General features: G+C 36.3%; 1 protein-coding gene across 1 annotated transcript in view; it reads right to left on the reverse strand.

Annotated features, from left to right (window-relative positions):
- THSD7A (thrombospondin type 1 domain containing 7A) overlaps positions 1–20289 on the reverse strand; it is a 444687-nt gene that overhangs the window by 79218 nt on the left and 345180 nt on the right. The window contains exons 8-9 of the mRNA XM_065939654.1: positions 12444–12678; positions 7801–7916 (exon numbers count right to left, since the gene is read on the reverse strand). Of these exons, the coding sequence (XP_065795726.1) occupies positions 7801–7916; positions 12444–12678 (351 nt within the window). The remainder of the gene's footprint in view (positions 1–7800; positions 7917–12443; positions 12679–20289) is intronic.

Here is a 20289-nt window from a genome sequence, read left to right on the forward strand (position 1 = left end):
AAAGAATCAGATACTACTGAGTGATTAACACACACCCACATACCCATGCACATTTCAAGCTACTCTGTTCTTTCTGGAACCCTAAGCTACTCTGCTCTTTCTTTCTGCAATACTATACTAAAATGTTACTTATCTAAAGTGATTTAAAAAGGAGGCTAGCGCCCCATTTTCATAAGTTCGACTCTTATGTAAATTCTACCTATAGAATTAAATTTCAAAGAAAAATCCCATTCCTGAATTACTTTTCTTTTGCTATTATCTATCCTTGAACATTCAACTTTTTAAACATTTATAAATTGTATGTGGAAGTCACAGTAATTTCAGTGGAGCCTGCGTCATTCCTATTTCATATCAAATAATGAAAAGCTAACGACACGTCATTGCTTTATTTTCCCTGCAACAAAAGACAAGTTTTCTATAAAACCATTGTATCTTTATTCTCAGTTACAGCAGTCTACAGGCAAAACAGAAAAGGCTTCTCCCAGCGCACAAAGCATCTTGGCACTGGTGTTCAATAGCAACCTCCTCTGCCACCCCCTCGTCTTTCGTTTTTCCCTCAATACACAATGATAGTTATTCTTTTTAAGTCTGAGTGTCTAGGTTTAGATTTCTGAAAGCCTTTTGTTCTTGGAGACTCAACAGAGAGCTGCCCAACAGAAGAGGCAGAGCTCACCTGCTGGTGGTAAGATGGTCTGAGCTTGGCCAAACACAGTTCCACCTCTCGGAACCTCTTGCTCACAGGATAGCAGATTTCTGAACTGGCATTCTTGCACTGCTTGGCCATGCCACCTAGGAGCTCCAGAGGAGACCAGTAATCTAGTGGCTCCACGCATTTTAATTTACAGCAGTTGGTACCTTCTGCTGAGACACCATCCCAAATAAACACCTCACGTGCCTGTCACTCACCCTGACAAACTAGCAGTTCTGATTCCCCCTGGATGTCTTCCATCATCACCTGGATCACAGCATAATGCTGTGCATAACCTAATTCAATTTTTCAGTCTTTTCTGTCCTCTAATCTTTCCATCATTGTACCTAAAGGTGAGAACAGGACATGGAACAAGGCTGTATATTGTCACCTGCTTATTTAACTTATATGCAGAGTACACCAAGCAAAATGCCACACTGGATGAGGCACAAGCTGGAATCAAAATTTCTGGGAGAAACATCAATAACCCCAGATATGCAGATGACACCACCCTAATAGCAAAAAGTGAAGAGGAACTAAAGAGCCTCTTGATGAGGGTGAAAGAGGAGAGTGAAAAGGCTGGCTTAAAACTCAACATTCAAAAAATGAAGATTATGGCATCTGATCCCATCACTTCATGGCACATAGATGGGGAAACAATGGAAACAGTGACAGATTTGATTTTCTTGGGTTCCAAAATCACTGCAGATGGTGACTGCAGCCATGAAATTAAAAGACACTTGCTCCTTGGAAGAAAAGCTATGACCAACCTAGACAGCATCTCAAATAAGAAGCAGAGACATTAGTTTGCTGACAAAGGTCCGTATAGTCAAAATTATGTTTTTTCCAGTAGTCATATATGGATCTAATAGCTGGACAATAAAAATGGCTGATCACTGAAAACTGATTCCTTCAAACTGTGGTGCTGGAGAAGACTCTTGAGAGTCTTCTGAACTACAAGGAGATCCAACCAGTCATTCCTTTGAAGGACTGATGCGGAAGCTGAAGCTTCAATACTTTGGCCACCTGATGTGAAGAGCTGATTCATTGGAAAAGACCCTGATGCTAGGAAAGATTGAAGGCAGGAGGAGAAGGAGACGACAGAGGATGAAATGGTTGGATGGCATCACCAACTCAATAGACAGGAGTTTGAACAAACTCTGGGAAATAGTGGAGGACAGGAAAGCCTGGCGTGCTGCAGTCCATGGGGTTGCAAAGAGTTGGACACGACTGAGCTAATGAAAACAACAACCCAAAGGAGCACACTGTCTATCGACTTCAGTCTTTTCTTAGACATTTCCCTTCACATTCTCTGTCAGTGGAGGTGGGTTCTACCTAGCCATTTCTGTCTTTTCTCCTCGTTTTAACACTGTTGTAGTTCAGTTGCTAAGTCATGCCCAACTCTTTGCGATCCCATGGACTGCAGCACACCAGGCTCCTTTGTCCAACCCTGTCTCCTGGAGTTTGGTCAAATTCAGATCCATTAAGTGGGTGCTACTAACTAATTCAATAATATCTAGCTCCTCTGAAGCTCCTGTCGTCAATTTTACCATCATCTATCTACTCTGTAGCAGTCATCAACTAACATTTCATTACTTAATGGTTTTAGAATATCCCTCACTGCAATCCTTTCTCTTCCTACCCCTGCCACCACTCTGCTGGTTTGGGCATCCACACAGTTATTCTATTCAAGGCACTGGAGGCTCTGAATTGCTGTACCTCCTCACCTCCAATGACTTTTTTTTGTGCATCTTTTTTTTTTTTTTTTTTACATTTTAAATATTTTACAATTTTATTGTCAATTATACCTCAATAAAACTGAAAAATATTCAAATGTTATTCAATGTGCAATCAATAAAAAATACTATGAAACATTTTTGTGTACTAAGCCTTCAAACTTATGTTTGTATTTTACAGTACATCTCAATTTGGATGTTAAAATTTCAATAATTAAAATGAAATTTAATCCTACTAAAACAGTAAAGTTGTGTTTAACAGAAAATATTTTAAACTGTTTCAGATTCAATTTTAATTAATTTAATTAAAAATTCAGTCTTATATTCTTAATAGGCCCATTTCAAATTCTCAATAGCCATGTAAACTAAATAGTAACCATGTTGTTCAGTGTCTCACTCAAGACAAGGTGAAGAGGCCTCTCATAATTGAAAGGGAAATAAAAGGATCAGAACTGTATAGGTAGTTCTAAGAATGCCTGAGGGAACTAAGAAAGAGGAAGTGGCCCTCAGTTGCTGTTTAGAAAGCACATAAAGCACAATATGGAAAATTTATGCAGGAATAACAATTATTTAAAAATTATCATTTAGCTAAACACCATCTTAACACACTCATTTCCAAAAAAGACTTTCTTACTTACTTCACTATTAAGTGAAAATGATTATTACAGTCCCCAAGGAAACTTGAGCATCTTACATTAATTACTAGCTCTTCTGTCATCCCCTAATGATATCTTCATCAATATTTGTACATTCTCATCTTTAAACACCTTAATTTCTGGTCATTCCACCTAACCTTCCATTTTACCTACTATACTAAAGGTTAAAGTTAATTTTACTAAAATTCTTTAAACTTCTAAAGGTTGCCAACCCACTCTCCCAATCACTTTTTTCACTATATCATCCTCTTCATGACCTTACTTCCATCCCAACCCAACTTAGATTCCATACTCCATTATTATTAAAAGTACTCCATTGAAAACACTCTTGACTTTCTGTTCCACTCTCCCTTTCTTGTGCTCTTCTAGAAGAGCCCTGACCTTAATCAATGCTAATTATTTTCCTACACCTTTCCTTCATTCAGGCAGCTGAACATGACTGAAGAAACAGTGGCAACTGTGTTGAGCAACTCCTTTTAAAATGAATGACTACATGGCTATTCCATGTTGCCTATTACAAGTTCTATTACATGTTACTTAACTTGGCCATTTTTCCATTCTCCAAAATGATCTCACATCTTACCTAACCTCACATCTTACCTACCCTGCATCCTTCACTTGATCCTTCACAAGCATCAAGACCTTTGAACAATCATTAAATGCCTTTTCTGTCTCATACTACCAGAAAATAAGCTTCCTGATATCAGAAAAATTGGTTTCCCTATTTACTGATGCATACAACACACACACATATACACACACATCATGAAACTCACTACTCATTTTTATGTTCAATCAAAAACTAGAAATTGTGTCCTGCTATGCATGCAGGTTCAGTTGCTTCAGTCATGTCTATCTCTTTGCAACCCTATAGACTCTAGCCCACCAGGCTTCTCTCTCCATGGGGATTCCCAGGCAAGCATACTGGAGTGGGTTGTGATTTCCTTCTTCAAGGGATCTTCCTGACCCAAGGATGGAACTGGCATCTCTTACATCTCTTGCACTGGCAGGAAGGTTCTTTACCACTAGCACCACCTAAGTCTAATTCAATCTTCTACAACCTGCCTCAATTTTCCAACTTCACATTCTGACTTTTCCCCCAGACATTCCAAGTTCCAGTGGGTTGGAACCCACTTTCTTTTGAACAGTCCATCTTTTTCATGGTCACTGACACTTTTCCTGATGCTTTTGATCACCTGGGGTTCTTTTATGCATTCTTTCTTTCAAAAAGGTCTCTTCTCCCTTCTTTTCAGCAAGATTTCCCCTGATATTTGTTTCCACAACAGATTTTCCCTGTTTCTTCCCTAGAGCTCTTTCTGCTTTACCACTAAATCTTGCTACTGAGTCATCCAAGTTTTACATTATCTGATCAATGTAGAATAGTTCTATATTTTAAATGAGATCAAAAGCTTCTTTGAAGCTCTTCTCTGTAGGGCCATCAAAGTGTTAGTTAAATACAGTAATCAATAAATTAGAAATGCAATACATATTTATACATATATTACAGATGAGTATTAATTTAACACATGCAGAGCATTTACAATTTATTTATTCCCTTATCTGTAAAAAAATTTTTAAGTGACTTATATAAGTTATTACAGTTTGTCATATAAAATTTTTTGTATTTTATAAATGGTCAGAGAAGAGTAAAACAGCTTTAGTGCTATAAAAAGCATCAGCAGAGATCAAATTAAAAATCATGTTATTTAATTTCCAATTATAGGTTTTTAATAAGTTATATCTATTTTCTTCCTTTTCCAGACACAGATAATGCATAATAAGATAACAAATTCATAGGCTACTAAACTATTACCTAATTCTTGGACACAATTCAATATCCCAAATTAGTTTCAAATGAAGGTATAATGAAATGAGAGATATTTACCTGATTCCTTGTTTTTAGGAGGGCTATTCTAGAATCAGTTCAAAGGAATATTTCTGGCTTATTTCTTTACATTTTAAAAAATATAATCACACCAGGCTTTTTTTTTTTTTTTTTAGCCACACCACGCAGCATGTAGGATCTTAGTTCCCTGACCAGGGACTGAATCTGTGCCCTCTGCAGTGGAAACCCAGTCTTAACCACCTGACCATCAGGGAAGTTCCTACTTTATTTCTTTAAAATACTTAAGACCAAGAGAACTGTTATTTTGAAATATTTTACTCAAAATGAAAAAATGTCCAGTATAAAGAAGAGGCAAAGTTTTTTTCTACTTTCAAAATTTTTTACTCACAAATGTTAAAGTTCTGTGAGGTTATTAATCATGGTACTACAAATGTAACTGCATGTTTTGGAATTATTAGTAAATGGCTTACATCAATATAAAACTTTAAGTATAAAAATATCCAGAATAAAATTTTCAAGCACATAAATTTCATGTAATAAATAACCTTTTCCATGGTAGTGATGAATAACCAACAGTTATCACAGAAACATCAATCTATGAGAAACTACAACTCTACTGCTGATTGTAACCAAACTAAACGATATCATATGCTATCTAGTTTTTAAGAAATGTAAGGAGACAGAGTCAGTTCTAATGAGGAGGATGAACTCAGAGCCTATTACACAGAGTGAAGTAAGTCAGAAAAACAATTATCATATATTAATGCATATATATGGATTCTAGAAAGCTGGTACTGATGAACCTGCTTCAAAAGCAGCAGTGGAGACGCAGACACCGAGAACGGACTTATGCACAAGCTTGGGCAGGGAGAAGAGGGTGAGAGGTATGGAGAAAGTAACATGGAAATGTATATTACCATGTGTAAAATAGATAGTAGATGGGAATTTGCTGATGACTCAGGGGAAAACACCCTATGGGGAGGGAGTGGGAGGGATGTGTAAGTGGGAGGGGACATGGGTAAATCTATGGCTGATTCATGGTGACGTTTGGTAGAAACCAATACCATAATGTAAGCAATTATCCTTCAATCAAAAATAAATTTAAAAAAAGAGAAAGTAAGGGAAGATGAAAGAAGAAAATCTGGATAAAAATGATAGACAAAGACATGACTATATTAATAAGATTAAAGTCATTAACATTTTTGAAGAGTTAATGCTAACTCTTTTTGTCCCAAAGCTTTTAAAATGCCTTAAAAGACTTTTGATTCAGTGGTTAAGAATCCAGAGGAATTGAGAGTCGCAGGGAAACTTGTACATTACCGTATGTAAAACAGATAGCCAGTGGGAATTTGCTATATGACACGGAGAGCTTGAACTGGTGCTCTGTGACTACCTAAGGGGGTGGAATGGGGTGGGAGGTGGGAGGGAGGCTCAAGAGGGAGGGGGTATATGTATACCGATGGTTGATACATGTTGACGTATGGCAGAAATCAAGACAATATTGTAAAGTGATTAGCCTCCAATTAAAAAAAAATGAATCTGCCTGCCAAAGCATTGGACATGGGTTTGATCCCTGGTTCAGGAAGATCCCACATGCCATAGAGCAACTGAGCCTGAATGTCACAACTATTGAAACCTGTGTTCCACAAGAAGAGAAGACATCTCAATGAGAAGTCCCACCATGGAAAGAAAAGGAGCCCTTGTTTGCAGCAACTACAGAAAGTCCGTGTGCAGCAATGAAGACTCAGCACAGCCAAAAAGAAATAAACAGATGAATAAATAAGATGTTAAAGAATGAAATAACAGAGGAAAATATTTCTATTCTTGTTCACTTTGTGATTTATTTTATATATCAATGGTATTTAAAATAGAAAAAGCATAAAAAGGAACCTGTATTTGAACCGTATAAAATAACCACAGAGCATAAACAATCAATTATGAAGTTTATAATCTTATGTAATATCTTCAGGATTAAAAAAAAAAAATCCGGTAATTTAAAGCAGTTGTTAAACCAAAAGTTGATTCTTACATTAATCCCTATAGTAAGAATCAAGAGGCATAAGTAGAAGCATAAAAGAAACTTAAGATAAACTATCTCTATTTGTCAGGAGAGTAAAATAAAAAGTAGGAGACAATGTCATCTGTGACACTGAGAAAAAAGGTGTTCACTTTCTGTACAAGTCACCTAGAGGGTGAAGACATCTTTCTTAGCGGCAATGAGAAAAGACCTCATGCGTGTGGCATAAGCCCTCTTGGAGGAGGTCGCCATTAGCCCCACTATAGAGCCGCCACACAGATGACCCACACACTGCAGAACAATTATACCAAGAAAAAACCAAACCAAACTGGGAACAAATCCTCATCTTATAAAGGCCTCATGGCATGATAAGTGTTAGCAGAGGTGCACTTTGATCGTTTCCCTCTTTCCTTTATTCCCATCCTTTGGGTCACATAATTGAATCTGTAGTGAATCTGGTCCCATGGCTATTTCTTGCACCTAAGTAGGTTGAAAATCATGAGTACTCAGAAGATCACTGTGTATTCTTTTTGAAATACACAAGGCCACTACACATTCTTGTAGAATCAATGTTAAAGGAAACATGAATATAAAAAAATCTAGAATATTTTCACTTAGGTCTATATCACACCGTTATTTAAGTCAGTTTTGGCATAAAACTCATTTGACTTATTTGTTTGGTACTCTAAAACCTGTATTATTTTCTAGAAGGAAATACAAATTTCATGGCATTTGTCCCAATCCAGGATCACAGAGCCAGCCCCATGTAAGAATCAAAACATTGCTCAGCCAGAGGAACTTGAGGCCTAGAGAGAGGGTTCCTGGGTGAACTGCCTTCAGAACTCTGCAGGGCATACCTTCTTTACATGAGGAAGGGCAAGATGTCCAGTCACTATACGGCGTCACGATACAGTCCTTCCTACAAGGAAGCAGACAGGGTCGCACTGTTTCAGGTCGAAGGCTTTCAGGACACCTAGGAAAAGCAAAGGGAAATTACTAGACCTCTGCACTAATCCAGAACCAGGCAATTTATATCTTTAGAATTTTTACTTCTAAAATTGCTAAACTGTCATCCATCTGTAGTATTCAACCTCCAGGATTCTTTCTATTTTTTGACAAGAACTATACAACTAATTCTTCTGAACTGAAACTCAATAAAGCTTCTCAAGGCAGGAAGTGAAAATTGAATTATAGTAATTGTGCTATGTAGGAGAAAATATAATAATTATTCTTTATCCATTTTTAACAGTCTATTACTAAATCTGCATTTTCTAACATGTCTTATAAGAAATTTATGAAAGTTCAAATTACTAATTTAAGGAACCAATTCTACACCTTTGTATAACTAAACAGGCTTACTGTCAATCATAATTTTCCAGGCTACTCTGTACTTTATTTTTACAAAATACGTTTAGCAAAAAATAAACTTATAATGGCATATTCTATCGATAGTACACGCTCAAAAACCAATATTGTATTTATAGCTATGAATGTCATAAAAATAAGTAATAAAATAATAAAGTATATAGCTAATTAAGATAAACAATTTTTGTTCTGTTCTTGGTTTCATTCACTGTATTCTTATTTTTTCTTCCATTTTCTTCCAAGTTTTAATCTACTGGATTTTAAATATTTTAGGTATTTTTATAAATTATAATATTTTTAGAACAAAAAAAGTGAATGGATATAAATAAAAAGTCAATAAGTAATTTAAAGAAAAACAAAACATTGTGTTCTTGACATAAATTATAGTAAAATTAGCTTAACTATAATTTTTCAAAAACACCAAAATATAAAATATATTATTAGGGACATGAGGGAAAAATAATGACAAAACACTGAAATGCCTTATACTTTATAAAGTTTTCACTTCCTAGACGAATTTTAGGAAGCTGATGTATGAGTTTTAAATATGCTTTTTTGTTTATTGTGTACTTGTTCCATGATTTTTAAATTTCCTAATTCTTTTCTGCATCTTCACAATCTGAGTCTACTATCATTAGCAATCAAATGTTATTAATACTAGAAGATGCATATAAGGACAACAAAACATAATAACATAATTCATGTAACTAAAAGTAATGTTCTGATTCCTAAGAAATTTTCTTTTGAGGTGATATCATACATCTCTGACAAGTAAGTTAAGAGGCAGTGAAGAAATGAATCAACCAGTATAACTGTTGCTGGAAGAACTTGGCAAATTAGTGAAAAATGGGATTTAAAAATACTCCCCATAGGAGAAGTCAAATTTCTTGTACGTCAAGATAAATTGTCTTCCAACAAGTAAGTTAATCAGGTTTTCAGAACTGAACTACGAGTGAATAAATCAACATCATTACTCTCCTTCCCGTAATTTCTATATAGCACTTTGCTGACACTTCATTTTTTACATATCTGTAAGTTTTTATTTATGTCTCCTATCTCATCCATAAGTATTATATTCTATTCAACTATACAGATACATTTTTTTTGCTCACTCAGTAACACCAGGCTTTATCTGAAAGTGGATTTTAAAAAATACATTGGATTCAACATTTCAAATGAAATATTCTCTCTGGTTTATGTTGAATATATGCTTGGATTTTCCTAATTGCTATGCCTACTCAAAGTCATGAACAGAAAAGAAATTTAGATAAGAATCATTAGAAGTTAATGTTTTGTTATAACTGAGATTATAAATCACTAGAATTATAAGTTAACCTACATTCTTAACCAGGAAACATTATATGGCAAAACCTCACATATCATCATCCTGTTAATTCTTGTTGAAACTATGGAATTATTGATCAGTAAGTATTATTGGAGACATTCCTTCTCAATGAGGCAATTTTAGAACTTTAACAATGGAAGAGCATTACTCAATTACATGCTTTTCAAATTTTAACTCTGAATAAATCAATGGAATTTACAATGCTATCACTGACAACCTCAAAAATTCTATTCTAGTTTAGAAATTTCCTCAGCAAGATATTTGGTTAACTGTGGAGAACAAAATTACCAACAACAAAGCTGTTAAATGAACAGACCAATATAAATTATACAGCCTAGATCACATCCAATGAAATGAATTCAGACTTCCTTTGGTGAGGCAATTGGTTCAGTCAACATGCTTCTTTTCTCCTTTGTGCTGTTTGTATTTAGTGTTTGTGGTTTAAATCAAGGAATTGATTTTCCCCCAAATCTTATTCAAGGTCAAATTAAACAGATGTGATAGGAGTTGAAGTTTGTTACTCGGAGGATAGATAAGATCAATAACATTGATTTTACCATTGCACAGTAATCTGTTTTATTAAGAGGAGTTTAAAACAAGGTTTCTATTTGCATTTTTGTTTCAAATGCCTAGTACGGAAAAGCAGTCACTGAATTTAACCTAACATATTTAGGCATAAGGGTAGTAATATTTTCTTTTGAATTCACAGCATTTGCTTTATTTTTTGGAACTTTAAGGGCAAAGGAAACTCATTTGATTTAACAAATCTATACTGTATCCAGGTCATTGAATAAAGGCAGCAAGGGTAAAGTGCATTTTTAATGGATTATTGTGGTGCTCTGACATTGCGGCTTCAGGATATCCTTTCTATTGAATGACTTAATGACATTAATCCACCAGGCTTTACCACACATAGGCTTGCATGTATGTACATCCACTGCTGAGGAAAAAAACTCTGTAGTTTGCATAAGGAAGGAATATATAACAGTAACATCTAAAAGGTAAATGAAACTGCCGAAGAGGAACAGAGTGAGCTTACCCGTAGAAGCTCAGAACAATAACCCTCCAATCTGAACCATGACAAGTTGGTCAGGTGGTAACCCCCTGCAGCAAATATTTCTGCCCCTTTGCTTGTCCCTGCAAGTCCCACAATTCCCAAAACTTGGGACTTCCACTTTTGCTGTTACTGTTATTGACTTTTAATATACTGCACATTAATATCCTTTGTTACATTCATGACAAATTTAGCATCATTTTTACGGAAATATTGGTTTGGGGCTGCCTATGAAGCATATGGAATAGTTTCTCAATTTATTCAAATCTTTTGGCATATATTTTCTAACTACATACTTGTTTGCTAGAGATCCCAGCGTTGACATATTGTATGTGCCTTGTGAGAAACAAACAGAAAAACATATGAGCATAACTGGGCTAATCGTTTGTTGGAGAAAACTAATAAATCAGCTATAAAAGTATACACAAAGAGGAAGAAAACTCTATCATTGATGATTTAGGTAGCATCCATCTTTTAAAGTTCATATCATCTTAGCCATGTGGAACATGAAAAGTGAAACCCATCAGTTTTGCATGTTTCTTAATTTCTAACTAAATGATGAGGCAAAATATTACTAAAGTCCAGAACCCTGGGCATTAGAAAGAAACAAGTCATCATGAGATTTTTACTTATCCCCTGGAGTTTGTCATATATCAGTTACATTATTATCATTTCTCGGAAACACTAAGAAGTATCTTGAATTTTCCAAGAGAAAATAATTTCTAAGATTTATTGAGCGCTTACATTACTACTCTTTGTTTTCATTAAATTTCTGCAAATATTTTTGAAAATTGAAGCCAGAATCTGTTAAGTAGTATGTTTAAGACCACACACGAAACCTAAGTACTTGACCAAGTTTTCAGAAATTATGAGGCCATTTTTATACCAGTGCAAAACTGATGGATTTTACTTTTCATGTTTCACATAGCTAAGGTGATATGAGCTTTAAAAGACGGATGCTGTCTAAATCACAAATGATAGAGTTTTCTTTCTTGTTAAGTATATTTTTATAACTGATTTATTAATTTTCTCCAAGAAATGATTAGCCCAGTTTATGCTGATTTTTTTTTTTTTTTTTTTTTACTTTCTCACAAGACACATACAATATGTCAACTTTCAGGTTCTCTAGCAAACTGTTTGCCGTGTTATCACACTACTTGTTAACTACAGTGAGACACTGGTGCTTTTTCTGCTTATTCTAACCCTCATCCTATCCTAAGGCTCTCTCTTGGGAGTAAATGGTTTATTCATTTAACCATTAAAAGATGTAGCAAGTTTGGCCTCAGTATTTTTGATATAGTACCTTTTATGGGAAATGAAAGGCAGACCATAGAAGGCTATTGCCCAATTAAACCAGACGGGCAGCCTCCACAGCCTACGGGTACACAGGAGGTCATGGATGACCTCCACTGCTAGGACTTTGGATACTGTCACTATTGATCAGCCAGGCCTAGGGTGAGCACTTCTTTCACTGCCTCACTAGCTCAATAAAAGCAGAAAGTGCTACTATAACGCTGAAAGTAGGTACCACATGGAGAGATTTCTACAGAATTTATGGATCCCAGGTACAAGCTGTTACAACTTTATCAGTGGCTGCCTTCAAAACACAGAAGTCTTCCTCTTGAGATCAGGTATGATAAGCACCAAGCATTCCATTTCATGAAGCAAGTGGAGCCTGGGCCCATCCCTAGATGGCCGGCCACAGGAGTTAACTACTGTCGGTTTCAAGTCCTTACTTTTTGGGTCCCACTTGGCCAACATTGACCCGCACACAGATGACTTTTCTTGTCTGCATGCCAACGGAGCAAGAGGCCTCCCCGTTCCAAGCTGCAGTTGTGTTGAAGGACGAGACCGAAGTGTCCTCGACACACGGGCCCCAGGGACCGGTCTGCCAGTGGTACACGGTACAGGGATGCTCGTTACAGCCGCGCACCTCTTGCAAAGCACTGCCGTTTGGGCACTGAGCTCCGCCTAAAAAACAGAGGGCATGAGCGGATTAGGTGTGGCGCCAGCAGAACCTTCTCACTCTCTGCTCCTTGGAACTAGCAATAAGAACGATACCGGCCACTTACTAGCACATGTGGCCACCACACGGCTAGGAAGGCAAATCACATGAATGGCACCGTCTGGCTTAAAACTTAAAACTTTGTGGTATATTTGATATTCGGCTTGGGGGACTCTGGAGGACCTCAAAGACAGGCCATTATTCTCTAGAGAAGACGAAAAGGAGGAACAAACGAAGCCTATGTATTCCTAACCAGAGGAAACATGGACATTGAGAATCTATAGATGGGGAAAACCCAGTATGTTCACAAATGATATCCATCAAATTGAAAGTCTTAACTCTAGGTTTCAAAGTGCTGCTTATTTCAGTGAATTAGGATTTAGGGTGATTTAAAATCAATAGATGCTTTCTGATCCCCCATGGCATCACTGAAGAATACATCATACACGTATTAATGATAATATACCATATTTCTTAAAATCTAAAATGTGTGAATGACTGTGAGATAGACCATCATTTTATGTGTCCCAGAAAGAGTAAAATGGCTGCAAATCAAACTAGAATACTTTTTTTTTTATCAACTCTAATTTTTACTGTATGCTCATCCAAGTAGCTTTGTATGACTTATTTAAATACTTTTTAAAAAATGTACCACTTTTACATCCATTAAAAGGGAAGGTATTCCTAAAACTTCTTTATATTCAGAATGCAAATCTTTCAAGCAGCTTATTAGTTGGCACTCATCAAAGTTTGAGTTCTCCTACATATAACATCTCTGCGGCATCACATGCACTGGTTATCCAGGACTTCTTGAAGAGTGCTCCCTGTTGTCTCCAGGGTTTTTTCCAGGATGCTGGTACCCATTTCTAAGTACTAATGTGGCTCTATTTTTAATTGTACCAGAAGATGTTTGCCAATGAAAAGTTTAAGTGAGCAACCAAGGGAAGGTTTACTTTCCTTCCTCAAATGGCCCTTAGCTGTTTTTATTTCTTTGTTTCTGGTAGAAATAGTATGGAGTTGCTATTGCTCTCAGGAATAACAATGAAATTCCCAAGTACTAGCAATGACGACTATATTATAACTGCTGTTTGGCCACCATGATTTTAAAATGAACCTAATACAACATGCAGTAATTACAGAGATGATAAAGAGTAAAACACAAATGTCCTTTAATCAATAGAATGCGGTAGTGGAGTTGTCAATATGGAACTCTTTTTTAACATGCTGGCCCCGTTATAAGTACTTTATAGGTGGGATCTCATTTTATATCCACAGCTGCTGAACAAGCTAAAAATTATGAAGGGGGTGAGTCCAGACAGCTTAAACGATGCAGTCACAGAAGCAGTTAGGAATTTGCGTAGTCCGGTGTTTTTTTGTTTTTACCCAAATGCTATTTGTAATGCCAGCGCTGAAAATAAAAAGCTTTATCCTGTTAAAAACAGAGTATTGGGAGGAACTTATTGTTTACGTTGTTGACAATTTGATTTAGTCACACTTATATAGTCTCTGGATTTCATTTTAAGAATAGAAAATAACTGGTTGTTCACATGGAATGGTGGATCCCTGGGTGTTCATCACACATATTTGTGACAGTAAATGGAGGAAACCTGAACATAATGAGGTGGGTTTTAGATATCAGGAAAGCAAGTTTTTTAAAAGTTTAAAAACATTAAGAAAAGTGATTCAACAGCTAGTGACCCTAATATAGCAGGAGACCTGGGTTCGATCCCTGGGTTGGAAAGATCTCCTGGAAAAGGGAATGGCAACCCACTCCAGTATTCTTGCCTGGAGAATCCCATGGACAGAGGAGCCTGGCAGGCTACAGTCCACGGGGTCGCAGAGTCAGACACGACTGAGCTACTAACATTAGCAAGGAGGATGGCTCCTAAAGTTTGAGATCGGGGTAAAAGTAATAAGCAAAATCACACCCTCAGCTGCTCTTCAGGTATCATTTCATTTGTGACTAAGGACATCTCTCTATTCAGCATATAAATCAGTAGGCAATTTATGTGATAATTTAACTGCAATTTACAGTCACTTATGCAGTGTTGAACATGGGATCAACATCAGAATAAACTGTATTAAACAACATTTCCTTACTGTCCCCTGCTTCATGAAGGTGAAAACATCAGTCACAGCTCATATCCTATCTTCCATCACACAGCTCAGCAGTCTTGGGAGCAAGAAGTTTAGCATTTGAATAGGGACAACTCCTAAACCTGCTAATTGGACTGGGGCACTCTTATTACCCACTTCCCTGAGGCTCTAGATTTATCCAATGGTATTTCTCAGGAAAACACATGCTAACTGTAGAAAAATGTGTTCATTTTACATAACCATTGAAAACTATATCTTCTTATTTAATAGTGAAATTACCCCTCCTCAATTGAATAATGTGTTTTTACTTACCCCATTTTTACTTTGAATATATGTATGCTATGTAAGTTATGATTTTAAAACTCTGAATTGCTTTTGACTTTGGAATTGGCTGGTTGGTTTTGAAAAAAATAATAAGAGCTTCTACAACATCAGCATAATGCGTCCAGGAACTGCAAGATAACTGTTAAGTTTACAAACATAAAGACTATTTATTTTCTTGCCCCAATCCACATTAAAGCCACATCAGCATTTTCGGTGTATGTCAAGATATTTGCACAGATAAGTCCCAGTGTGGTCTTAATTATAACAACGATGTGGCAATTTGGAAAGTATGGCTTGGATAATCAGTCACTGCAGCATTGTCATGTTGTTCAGGGAATACTTTTATGGTTGAAAAATTGGTAGATATGATACTGAATTTATTTATTATTTATGGGAAGATTTAATTCCAGACATCTGGGAATATTCCCATTCCTGTAGTATGAGATTATAAAATGTCACCTGTGACAAAATTAGTGATAAGTGTATTTTTTTTTTTAAAAAACCCTCTTATACATAAAAATATACGCTTCATATTAATGTGACTATTTAGGCTTTCTATCATTTCACCAAAAGGAAAGACTTTATAATACTCTGATGATGAAATTCTGTTATATAAGTAAACTTTCATGTTCATACAAAAATGCCAATTATAATATGCAAAACTTCTCTCAGAAACTACAAATGACTTTTCCTCCCTACCATCAAGCCCAAAAGACTTTGTTTAAGAGACATTTAACAGAGCTATGTTGTTTTTGAGGGTGGCACTGAAGTCCTTACAGTTTAGATGACAGATTGAAGAGAAAAAAAAAAGAATCTTTTCAGGGACTTCCCCTGTGGTCCAGTGGCTAAGATTCTGAGCTTCCAATGCAGGAGGCTTGTGTTCAATCCCTGGTCAGTCTCCAATGCAGGAGGCTCGTGTTCGATCCCTAGTCCCACATGCTGCAACTAAAGATCCTGCATACCACAACTAAGACCCTGGCACAGCCAAAGAAATAAATAAAATAAACAAGTGGTTTTTTAAAATAGAACCTTTTCAAAACATTAATTGAATACCTATGTACTGACTGGAATATGCAATGGTTACCTATGCTTCAAGGGATAGTCTAGAGGAGTTAGAAATAGACATAATTCTTGCTACTCTCAAGGATCTTAAAATGCAGTGGAGAGAAGTATAGGGGTGATAATATAAGCAAAGAATTGAGTACAATTCTAGGTGAATGCAATAATATAATGATAAAGAATATGACAATTACGTTAAAAGAGGTATTTAGTATAATTGGGATTCAAAAGTTTAAAATTACATTAGTTTGGAGGATACTAAAAATGACTAAGGTTGTTGAGATGAGGCATTGAGATGACTTTTGGAGAAATAGGAGTTCGATAAGCAGAGTTCTGGGAAGGGAGACAAGGAAGAGAAAATTTAATTTAAGTGGAAGAGAAACTAAATAAAAGCTAAGGCACTCAGGCAGGTATGACCCTGGGAATTAGCAATATTGATGCAGTCAACTGGAGTGCAGAGTTCACACAGGGAAGTAACTGACGATAAGGATAAAAAAGTGGACTAGGCTCAGGGTAAGAAGAGGCTATTACAGTGTACTGGGAATTACAATTTTAAGATACTTGTAACTTTGCCTGCTACTGCAGCTGTATTACCTTTGACAGCAGACTACTGGTGGGTGAAAGGCAATGGCATGATTTCAGGGAAATTAACTGGAAGTGTGTTAGTCACAGAGAACCTCAAGAGACACTGGGGCGGCCACCACCCCCTCCGTTTTTTTCCCCTTGTAGTAAGGGACTAAAGACATCCCACAGCAGAGTCTGTATAAGTCCTGCAGGACTGTAGGAACAGACTGAAGTGGTGGTCATGTAGGAACAGACTGAAGCAGAACTGCTCTTTCAAAGTCAGTAGCAGGAAGGTGTGGAAGTGACAGTATTTACTTAGAAGTCAGAGTTATGTGTGTGTGTGTACACATAAAATAGATCCTGATCTCTTCAAATTCCTCTAGAGGAAATAGAAGTACTTTCTGGTTCTCAGAACTAAAATCATTTCACTGTAAAAATGAAACAAGGTAATACAGAAATATTCATCCCCTCAATGTTTTATACTGCAAAGTAAAACTTCTGAGGACTACTAATTATGTGAAGAAAAATTGGCATAATTTTATTTCAATTTGCATCTATTTTCTGCAAGTACAAAGAAGGTGTAAAGACACACTAACACTTAGCTGAAGTTATGCTATCAGGTCACTCTGAACTCTGCAAAAATAAATATTCTCTTATATCTTGCTTTTTAAAGATAATTGGCTATAATGAGAACTAACAGAAGCTGTTGTTATACTTAGTGAAAAACACTTTGAAAATCATTTTTCCTTTTAAACCAAGTTTGTTAAGAACCTGCAACATGAGTTAAAAAATGGAGGTCATAAATATAACATCAATTTTTTAAAAAAATTCAATATACTACTATTTACATCAAAAATATGTCAAACTTAAGTGTTAAAGGATTGAATTCTTTTAGAATTCCTGAAATAATTCTAAAGTAGCTCTTGGGACCCATTCTGTATTTTCACAAGATACAAAGAAGATTTTTACATCAAAGTGTCAAGCAAATCTAAAAGCAAATTATTAATCTTATTTAACCAAAAGTCAAGGCTTTTGAAGTAAGATACATACACAGAATTTTATTTTCAAGTTGAAAAGAAATATTTTTATATTAACTATCTTCAGTTATGCCATTTGTGATTTGGTTTCCAAATTTTAGTAGACAATATTTTAGTAAAAGTCATTTTATGACATTTTTGTGTACTGCCAATACACAAAATATAGGTTACATAATGCTGCTGCTGCTGCTGCTGCTAAGTCGCTTCAGTCATGTCTGACTCTGTGCGACCACGTAGATGGCAGCCCACCAGGCTCCCCTGTCCCTGGGATTCTCCAGGCAAGAACACTGGAGTGGGTTGCCATTTCCTTCTCCAATGCATGAAAGTGAAAAGTGAAAGTGAAGTTGCTCAGTTGTGTCTGACTCTTAGCGACCCCATGGACTGCAGCCTACCAGGCTCTTCCGTCCATGGGATTTTCCAGGCAAGAGTACTGGAGTGGGGTGCCATTGCCTTCTCCATAATGTTACTCAAAGATTATATGAAAAGCAATTGTATAATTGTATTCAAATTATTTTTATTCTATTATTTTAACTTTGAACTAATCCTAAAACTATAGGGATATTTAAAATGTTACCAATAATTTTTTCCCCTTGATCATATGGAAGAAGTTATTGAAATGATGCCCCATTACCCGAAATACTTCAGTATGTATTTCCTGCAATCAAGGGCATTTTCCTATACATAAGCATATTCAATATTCAAGATTAGGCAATTAATACTGATACATTATTTCCATCCAATCCTTAGACCCATTTAAACTTGTCAACTATCTCAAAATGTTTTTTTATAATAAAAGGACCTGGTTCAGAATCAACTGTTGCATTTAGAGCTTATGTCCGGCTAGTTTCCTTCAATCTTTCTCAATCTTTCTTTAATTTTCATAACTTAGACACTTTTGAAGATTGCTGCTGCTACTGCTGCTAAGTCACTTCAGTCGTGTCTGATTCTGTGCAACCCCATAGACGGCAGCCCACCAGGCTCCCCCGTCCCTGGGATTCTCCAGGCAAGAACACTGGAGTGGGTTGCCACTGCCTTCTCCAGTGCATGTAAGTGAAAAGTGAAAGTGAAGTCACTCAGTTGTATCCGAGTCTTAGCGACCACATGGACTGCAGCCTACCAGGCTCCTCCGTCCATGGGATTTTCCGATTAGGGGCCAGTTATTTTATAGAATATCTTCCAGGTAGAATTTTTCAGATATTCCCTCATGATCAGATTCTATAATATGCATCTTTGACAGGAATGGTACAGACATGACATCATGCTCTCTTCGTACCACACCAGGAACACATCCTGTGTATTTGCCCTATTACTGATGATGTAAACTTTGATTATTGAATTAACATAGTGTCTGTCAAACTTCTTCATTAGAAGGATACTTAAGACTGTAAATATAATGCTCTTCATCAGACTTTCAATTAATTTATTTATATCAAGTATGGATTCATGGTTTCCTATCTTAATGTATATAAATAGCTATTATTGTTAATTTGCATTCACATTTCTCCTGTATGTGGCCAGTGGGAGACTCTTCAAGCTAGCGTCCCTGACCTTTTTTAAATTTCACTTTTATTTTATATTGGAGTAGAGTTGGTTTACAATGTTGTGTTATCTTCAGGTATAAAGAAAGTGATTCAGTTATATATATATATGTGTGTGTGTATATCCACTTTTTTCCAGATTCTTTTCACATATAGGTTATTACAGAATATTGAGTAGAGTTCTCTATGCTATATGGTAGGTCCTTATTAGTTATCTATTTTATATATACAATAGTGTGACCTTTTAAAATATTTTCCTCTTCTTTTCTTTCTGGCACAAGATTCTCCAGGCACATCCTGTACTTTTGCTATCCCAGCCCTAGAATCAGCTATTTCTCCAAGAAGCCCTGGCTCCTTTCATGGGAGAATGGTAATAAACATCAAGGTCTCAGTGCTGAATGCACTGACTGCTCTCATGTCATTTCAGTACAGAGCTAACACATGTATATGTCTATAATATGAATATATATCATACTTATATTTGAATTTTATGTATTTCTATGTCTAGGACTTCCCTGATAGCTCTATTGATAAAGAACTTGCCTGCAATGTAGGAGACCCTGGTTCAATTTCTGGGTTGGGAAGATCCCCTGGAGAAGGCTACCCTCTCCAGCATTCTTGGGTTTGCCTGGGGCTCAGATGGTAAATAATCCGCCTGCAAGGTGGGAGACCTGGGTTTGATCCCTGGGTTGGGAAGATCTCTTGGAGAAGGGAAAGGCTACCCACTCCAGTATTCTGGCCTAGAGAATTCCATGGGCTATATAGTCCACGGCGTTGCAAAGAGTTGGACACGACTGAGTGACTACACTTTCACTTTTATGTCTAGATTTACAAATTGAACACCAGGAATTCACACTGATGACTTCAAATTCCAATATAATACAACAAAGTTTACTCTAGTTTTCTTTCTTAACATATTCAAAACTCCCTTCTTTAGCGATAAGAAACCCAACTATTA

This window comes from Muntiacus reevesi, chromosome 6, assembly GCF_963930625.1.
Source record: "Muntiacus reevesi chromosome 6, mMunRee1.1, whole genome shotgun sequence".
Lineage (NCBI taxonomy): Eukaryota > Metazoa > Chordata > Mammalia > Artiodactyla > Cervidae > Muntiacus > Muntiacus reevesi.